The following is a 9,120-nucleotide window of genomic DNA, read 5'->3' as shown; positions in this document are numbered from 1 at the left end:
ACTAAGGGAGGGGGAAAACGTTACATTTATTTTCATATGGCTTTGCTTTTAAGTAGAAATTATAGTCCCATCACATGATCAAAAACCTCATTCATACTTATATCCTCCTAATTACCTCCTTGATCCAGTTGGATCCCGCCTTCGAGACCGTTTGGTCATCATCTCTTTCTTTCTTTTTCAGCATCGCACGTCGATTATAGATTATTTCGATGAGGATTCTGCGCATGCGCACACAGCTCGTCTCGCGCACGCGGCACGCGCAGGCAATGATGATGATGGTCACGGATTTGAACTCATGCGGATAGACTGGCTTTTCTTTGGAACCAAGAACAACGTCATTCACTGGGATTTAACCTGGTGTCTCGTTTAGTGTTCTGTTCACACACAGGTAGGAATGATTTTTATTTAATCAGTGATTGATTGTATTTCCAATTTCCGTATGGCTTAACAATATATTTATATAAGCTAAATAACCATATGGTATTATTGTTTTCTTCATAATGGTTGTGTAAAATAATTCTTCACTTTGATGTGATTCATTTAAACTTATTTTTTGACACATGCAATCAATTTATGCTGTGGGTTTTCACTATTTCTGAATAATTGAGGTATCTTGGGATAAACAGTTCATTGTAAACTCGCAGGTGATTATCATTAAATTACATGAGAATAATAGGAATAGTTTAGATTATGTTTCGTCAGTGTCATTTGCGTAATATCAATGTGCATTGTAAATTGCAAGCTTATTTGGTCGGTTTTAAATATTTTTGAGCCACATCTAACACTTACCATGTAACATCTAACATTGAACCGTACTGTATTCAACCGTACTGTTCAATCAATCAATCAATCAATCAATCAAGCAATCAAGCAATAAATCAATCAATCAATCAAGCAATCAATCAATCAATCAATCAACAAGCACTTGCGCCATCTCCTGCTTGACAACTGCATGGTGTAATCTCCTCACCTGCAGTAGTAGTGTACTGGCGTTGTAATGGAGATTGTGCGCCCCCTTCTGGTCATTCTGTGCATACTAGAAATTAAGAGGTTCAAAGGTTCAAAGTGGGTATCAAACAAGAAGGAAGACTTTCAGGTTTTAAACTGTTAAACAGTAATCCAGAACTATTTTATTGCACTGTGATTTTATAGTATGTCTCATTTCATCATTCATGTCTTTTCTATTCTACTAAAACTGAATCAAACCATAAACAAGGTGGCCTGTTGGGATGTTAGATCCTAATGTGAAAAACTGTGATTTTATATGTCTGCTCATTTTAACCTTGATATTATTTTACTTATTTTCACTTTTATCTCTACGCCCCACTATCCGCTGGGTGCATACTCTGACCTTTATCATGTTTTGTAACAGATTACAGAAATTCAAGAAGCCTATTGGAACGTGAGGTTCTGATTAATATATCTGCATTATTTTATCCCACGTTATGCTTTGCTCTTGCTGCTTGTTTTACACAGATTTTATGTCTTATTTCTTACTGGTGTAAAGCACTTTGAACTGCAATCCCCTGTATGAAAGGTGCTATACAAATAAAGATATTATTATTATTATTATGGTAGACCAAAGTAAAAAAAATATATATATAATAATAATAATTAAAAAAAATGGCGGTGTATTGTTTCGCCTAACCCCCTCCTCTTTCTCTGTCTCTCTCTCTCTCTTTCTCTCTCTCTCTCTCTCTCTCTCCCCCTCCCTCTCCCTCTTTCTCTCTCTCTCCCTCTCTCCCTCTCCCTCCCTCTCCCTCTCTCAGTGTGATGGGCCCTCTGCTGTATCTGCTGCTCTGTGCAGCGCCCCTGGTGGTCCCTGGGGTCCACTACAGCGAGGAGGGCGACAGGGATCATGACGAGTCCTTGTCGTACCGTTGGTCCAAACAGAGGCTCCCATTGGTCTTGGATAGAAACACAGAGCCGTTGAACGCCCCTACGTTCAGGGGCCGGGGGGACAAGGAGAGGGAGGTGGAGGAGACGGGAGGCAGGGAGAGGAGGCTGTGTGGCATCGAGTGCCAAGACGCCCTGCCGCCTTTGGACCTCGGCGAGCGCGAGAGGGCCCTGGGATACGAGACGGTGTACGAGAACGGCACGCGGACGCAGACCGACGTCACGCTGCGGGGCTTCGACGAAACGTCTTCTTCGCGCGTGGCCCCCCCTCCTCATCCTCACACGCCAACCACGACACGCTCCCGCCGGAAAAAACGGCAGGTGTACGGCGCGGACGGGCGCTTTGTGATCTCCGACTCCCGGTTCGCCACCAACTACCCGTTCTCCGCGGCGGTCCGCCTCTCCACGGGGTGCTCGGGGGTCCTGGTGTCCCCTAAGCACGTCCTGACGGCGGCCCACTGCGTCCACGACGGGAGGGAGTACCTGGAGGGGGCGCAGAGGCTCCGAGTGGGGCTCCTGCAACTCAAGTCTAAAAGAGGAAGAGGAGGCGGGAGGAGAGGCGGGCGAAAGAGAGGAGACAGGAGAGGGGAGAGGAGAGGGGAGGGAGGGACGGCTGCGGAGGAGGAAGACGAGGGGGAGAACAGCGTCGACGGAGACGGGATGATGGAGGAGAGAAAGGGAGGGAGAGGAGGCCAGCGGAGAGGAAGGAACGGGGGTGAGGAGGAGGAGGAGGTCACAGCCAACGACGGCGGGAACGTGGGAGAAGGAGGAGGTGAACAAAGAAGGCAGAAGCTCAACCGCATACGGCGTAGCGGCGCCGAGCGCAAGAAGAAGCAGCCCGTCTTCCGTTGGTCGCGGGTCAAACAGACCCACATCCCCAAAGGCTGGATCCGTGCGGACGACGACGCGGCCGCCAACTCCGTCCGTGCCCCCGACTACGACTACGCCCTTCTGGAGCTAAGGCGACCGGTCCAACAGAAGCCCATGGAGCTAGGGGTGGCGCCGTCCGCCACGCCGCTGGCACGGATCCACTTCTCCGGCTACGACGATGCTGACGGGCCGCCGGGCGCTCTCGTCGGAGCGGAGAAAGTGGTGTATCGTTTCTGTTCGGTCATGAAGGAGTCCGACGATCTGATGTACCAGCAGTGTGATGCCCAGCAGGGGGCGGAGGGCGCCGGCGTCTACGTGCGCCTCCTCGTACAGGAAGCAGCAGGTGGTGACTCGGACGGGAGAGGGGGGAAGTGGCAGAGGAGGGTGATCGGGGTGTACTCGGGTGCCCATCGCTCGGTGGAGCTGGAAGGCGGGCAGCGTAGGGACTTTAATGTGGCGGTGAGGATTACTGCGCCCAAATATGCCCAGATCTGCCACTGGATTCACAGGGATCCCAGGCTGTGTCAAAAGGTTTGAGATGAGGGATCACAGAGATCTATACCTGGAATCTTCTGGGTCTGCATTCAGAAAGTATCTTAAAGATAGTGAGTGCTGATCTGTGATCAGTTTACCTCCTCAGCTACTGTAAAGTTGATCTGGCCATGTGAAAGGGAAGACATTTAGACCAGGGAGTGTAACATCACAGATAAGACAGACATCAAATGTACAGACAACAGATTGATAAGGACCACATGAAACACATTAATAAATAAACACAAGAGCTGCGCCACCTGAATTAGTCCACCGGCTGGCGCAGCAACCTGGGGGGCGTTACACTGAGGTGGTACTTTTTTTGAGGTCAATGGGTCTCATTCTCCAACGGACTTAAGAAAAAAAATTGCGCTTAGGGCCATTTAAGACATTTTGGGATTCCCCAACCGTGTTAAATAGCTGTTTTATTGATTAATTATACATTTGAAAGAATGCAGGTTATAGCTATATAAAACGACAAATGTCTGTCCCATTGTTTGTTTGTTTATTTACACATATAAAAACAATTACATATATAATACAATATAATCCACAAGGGATGTGTAGGAGAATTGCCTAAAAACCCTCTAGGGGCTTGCATGTGGCATTCACCAGGAAGCAAAATTACATTATATCAAGATAAAATATAACCCCCCCCCCCACCCCCAAACAAACAAACACACACAAGCAGGCCTACATAGACACCGAAGCAGGCACCCATGCCATACAATTTCTGGTATAGAGAAAACAATTAATGACAGGAAGAATATATAATAAAACGAAAATACAATAACAAAATACCATTAAAATAACAACAAGCCACAGTTTGTAAAGGAAGTCCATATGGGAAATATTGGTGATCTAGGAGATGAGATTTCAGTGCTCTTTTGATTTTCAGAAAAGAAAATTCCAAAATATGTGGAGGCAAAGAGTTCCACAACTTTGACCCTCGGTAGAGCAAACAAAACTGAGATTGGGAAGTGCGGGAAAAGGGTGGTCTAAGCAAACAGGAACTACGTGTGGGGTAATTATGAATTTGGTGATTGTGGGCAAACATGTCATGAAAAAAAGGGGGAAGGGCTCTGTTTAAAGAACTATGCACAAATAAACCAGTCTGAAGATGATTCACTTGATAAACACTGAGTATACCTAACTTATGGAATAGAGGCTGAGAAGAATGACTTCGTTGAACACAGCTGATTATTTTTAGAGCTCGTTTCTGCAGACGGTATATGGGCTCAAGTTTGGTCTGATGAGTACTACCCCAAACTAAATTACAGTAATTTATATATGGGTAAACCATAAAGTAATATAACATTGTGGCAACCTCGGTGCTCAGCAAGTGATGTGTTTTTCCAAGAATACCAATACTCTTGGCCATTTTTGTAGTTATGGCTGTGATATGAGGTTTCCATGATAGGGATTCATCAAGCAGAACACCAAGGAATCGTGTAGAACACACCCTAGCTATGGGGATGTCATTGATCACTACTTTAGATGAGGAGTTAAAAATCACAGATTTGAGACCAAAAAAAAATTTATTCGTTTAATTAATTAATTTATTATGACCCTAATGATGGTATCAGGATCTTTATGTGAATAGAATACTCTCGTGTCATCTACAAATAAAATTTTCGACAGCCTGTCTGAGACGTTAGGGAGGTCATTGATATATAAAAAAAATAACTAGACAATTCCGCGCGGGGGAAATTGTGAAAGTGTGGGTGATGCCTGTGCACCGCCGGCCAACGGGAGAGGGTCTCTCGCGAGTCTCTATGACAAACGGTTCAAAGGATACAAAAAGGGGGCGCGGCCTAAGGATTGGGGGAGTGGTCAACATAGACCATTTGAAACTTTTTGGACTTTTCCGAGTTTTAACATTTTTTCGGACTTTTCAGAGTTTTAGAAATTCTTCTGACTTTTCCGAGTTTTTGAAATTTTTTTGACTTTTCCGAGTTTTAGAAATTGTTTGGACTTTTCCAAGTTTTTGAAATTCTTCTGACTTTTCCGAGTTTTTGAAATTTATCAGACTTTTCCGAGTTTTAAATTTTTTTGGGATTTTTCCGAGTTTTGGAAATGTTTCTGACTTTTCCGAGTTTTTGACATTTTTCGGACTTTTCCGAGTTTTTAAAAAATGTCAGACTTTTCCGAGTTTTTAAAAAAATTCTGACTTTTCCGAGTTTTTGAAATTGTTCGGGACTAAGGGGGTGTGGCCTAAGGGGGCGTGGTCTAATGATCGGGGGAGTGGTCAACATCGACCAATGAAAGAGGATATCCCTACCGAGTACAATGGCACAATCCGCAAGTCTCTACGACAAACGGTTCAAGAGATACACTGAGGGGGTGTGGCCTAAGGGGGCGTGGTCTAAGGATCGGGGGAGTGGTCAACATCGACCAATGAAAGAGGATATCCCTACCGAGTACAATGGAACAATCCGCAAGTCTCTACGACAAACGGTTCAAGAGATACACTGAGGGGGTGTGGCCTAAGGGGGCGTGGTCTTAGGATCGGGGGAGTGGTCAACATCGACCAATGAAAGGTGGTCAACATCGACCAATGAAATAGGATATCCCTAATGAGTACAATGACACAACCCGCAAGACAGAGGGCGCTGTCAAGCAATTCAGTACTGCAACACAGAGGGTAACTTAAGGGTTAAGTCGATGAGGTCATTGGCAGGTCAGCTGAGCCATTGGCAGGTCAGCTGTTAGGCTGAACCAATCATGAGCCATGAGCCACACAGGTGATGCAATCACGAATGACTTTGCATTTTCACTTTGAATGTATTCCAATGGGAGCAGATGCATGACTGCATTGTCACGATGATTAAAAGCAAACCATAAGAGATGAAGCGTTGTGACTCGCACATGAGCACTTCAAGGAGTAGGCGAAGGGTTGTGTGCGATATTGTGGCATTCCGTGGACAATTGTGGCATTTCGTCGACAATTGTGGCCCCGGTGGCGATCGGAACAGAAGGGGAAAAAAGCAAAAATATCATCGTATTCCTAGAGTGGGATTACATTGGGGTCTATGGGGAGGAGAACCTTCAAACAAATGGTCATCAGTTGAGATAGAAATGTCCAATTCCATTTATTTTTCTATTGTGAGCGAACAGACATGTGTCATCGTTTTGATGTGTTTGTTTTTTTCCTACGTCCAAAATTGAGATCACTCTCGCAATTTACCCAAGGTAGTGGAAAAAAAATTATTCCAGCTGCCGCACTCTAACTTGCAATGCATTTCCAATGGGACCGAAATGTTCCCGTTTAAAGTCGATTCGTAGCCAAACGGTGCGGTGAAACTTTCCGAGTTTGAATAGCGCGGTTGCCATAGGCAAGCCGGTCGTTTTGATACCTTTCACGTGTATGGGGCGCGAACGCTCTGGCAAGAGTAGTGTTTGCAAAATCGGTGGAATAAATAAATAAAAATAGTATAGATTTCTATAGTGTGGGTGGCAACCTGGCTTCGCCAGGTCACCCACACTAACAAAGGCCCAATAATTGAACCTTGGGGCAGACCGCAAAGTAAAGCAAGAAAAGGAGAATTTATCCCATTATAGGATACAGACTGATGTCTATCTTTAAGGTAACTGGTGAACCATAGCAGTGCATTGTTTTTTATTCCAAGATGTGAGAGCTTCTGCAGGAGGATATTGTGATTGACTGTATCAAATGCCTTTGATAAGTCTAAAAAAATACCTATAGTGTTTTCCTTTCTGTCTTTAGCTTTGTATATTTCATTAATTAGATGTTAGATGTGTGATTGCCATATATGTTGCATGTTTCTTTCTGAACCCGTACTGGTGAGTGTAAATAATATTGTGCTTATTAAGATGTTCAATTAATCTTTTATAGACAAGCTTTTCAAGTATTTTTGACAAGGTAGGAAGGATGGATATAGGTCTGTAATGGTTGAAGACGGCTGGGTCATCATCTTTATAAATTAAGAAGAAAAAATTGCGCTTAGGGCCATTTTGGGATTCCCCAACCGTGTTAAATAGCTGTTTTATTGATTAATTATACATTTGAAAGAATGCAGGTTATAGCTATATAAAACGACAAATGTCTGTCCCATTGTACCAATCAATGGGATGGATATATTGCATGTTGGCTATAACCTGCATTCTTTCAAATGTATAATTAATCGATAAAACAGATATTTAACACGGTTGGGGAATCCCAAAATCTAAGATGTCTTAAATGGCCCTAAGAGCAAATTTGGAGAATGAGACCCATTGTCTTGGAGAGGAATTGTCGTCGTTAACAGAGCCATAGTTTCCAAATAGCATAGTGTATTGTCTTCTTCTGGTACACTAATGTCCGAATGCTGGCACAGCGCTAACGTGCAGTGTGGAGATTAGTCTGGCAATGAGAGAGCCTATCCAAATACTAGGAGGTATCTGTCATGTGATACTATGTAAGTTTGGGGATGTTATATATTGGCTCCAACTATGTGTCAAAATCAAATGTATTTGTTAAGGGTCAAATCTGTAATGTCATCAAACAGTGACCTCTTGGTTTGCACTTTGTTTACGTTTTGGTCTGATCTGTAGGTTGATTTCAGTGGCTATAGGGGGAGGAGTTGATACTACTGACTACACCGCTCAGGCTCGGCCAAGAAAGGTCTGGAGAAATTCACAGTATAATAAGTTACTAAACTCCAACCCACACGTTATCAGACCAAAATTTTTTATAAATGAAAGGTGCTATAGATAACATTCAGCCACTAGATGCCGCACTAGAGCACTAGCACTGTCATTTATCCAATCGGGTGCATTCCACATGGGGAAATGGGAAGTAGGGAGGGGATACATGCCTGCAACGTGTAATCAACAACATACATTTTGGACATGCAAACGTTTTTGAAATGATAAATTCATTAACCTCTTAATCGTTGGACCAATTTTCTGTGGTATTGTTATCAACTTTAGACCAGTACTAGATAAGACTTCAGGCTATGGACCCATTGTGTTCTTCCTGCTCATACCTCTCAGCTGGAACTCTTTTGCAGGCATCTGTTTGCAAAATAATTCAGACGTAAGTAAAAGAAAATCTTTTATTTCAGGGTGTTTAAACCTCTGTAACTCTATTTACATTAGCACTCAGAGTGATTCTTCCTGTTGTGGAAGAAAATCCATAATGTTTCCTTCCAAAAGAGGCCAGACTAATGCATGGGCTATGGTTCAAGAATAACTTTCAAATTACTTTGGGTATGCTAAATGTGCCCGCCTGTTAATTTAATCAATTGTTTTTGTAGGGCGGGAAAGCAATACTTCTTTTTAATGATTATGTAAAAATGTTATCTATAGCACCTTTATTAACAAAGTGCAATACCAAGCAGAGCGCTTTCCCTTAGAAGTGGCTGTTTGAGGACATTGCAGAATGTACCTTTAAGAGCTTTCACACAAATACAGTTTAATACAATGTGCTTTACAGATATACACAAGGGACTAATAAAATGTGCACATAAAAGTAACTGCCAACTGGTGCTATAGATAGCTTCTAATTAGCTTGAATCCTATTGGTGCTCTTTTCACTCGGTGTTCAATAAGCGTGATAGTGATGTGGACCGTCCGTGTCACACAGTACAACTTTGCTTTGATGTTAATTGTAAAACTGCTTCCGTGTTCCTAAAAAAATTGCTTAATCAGTATCCGGTGCCGATATTTCTTTCTCTGGCGTGCGACTTTTCATTTGGGTAAACTTTGATGTATGTTTTTGGTAGATTGCTCAATGTCAAAACATTGTTTTTTTTTTAGTTATCAATTCTTTGTTTACCTGCAAATAATAATAAAAGGTTTTTAAAAAAAACTGCGGGGGAG

The 9,120-nt window shown here is 43.2% G+C and overlaps 1 protein-coding gene across 1 annotated transcript; it reads left to right on the top strand.

The window, feature by feature from the left end:
• The first annotated feature begins 324 nt into the window (after positions 1–324).
• On the top strand, positions 325–3,814 carry LOC311241671 (inactive serine protease 35-like). Its single transcript, XM_084330548.1, has 3 exons — positions 325–388; positions 1,770–2,466; positions 2,569–3,814. The coding sequence occupies exons 2-3, from the start codon at positions 1,774–1,776 to the stop codon at positions 3,301–3,303; spliced, it is 1,428 nt and encodes a 475-aa protein (XP_084186674.1). The 5' UTR covers positions 325–388; positions 1,770–1,773; the 3' UTR covers positions 3,304–3,814.
• Positions 3,815–9,120: the final 5,306 nt, after the last annotated feature.

The sequence above is a fragment of the Notolepis coatsorum genome (assembly GCF_963971535.1).
Source record: "Notolepis coatsorum genome assembly, chromosome: 15".
Classification (NCBI taxonomy): Eukaryota; Metazoa; Chordata; class Actinopteri; order Aulopiformes; family Paralepididae; genus Notolepis; species Notolepis coatsorum.
The sequence above is the reverse complement of the archived record's forward strand: the minus strand, read 5'-3'. Positions and strand labels throughout refer to the sequence as shown.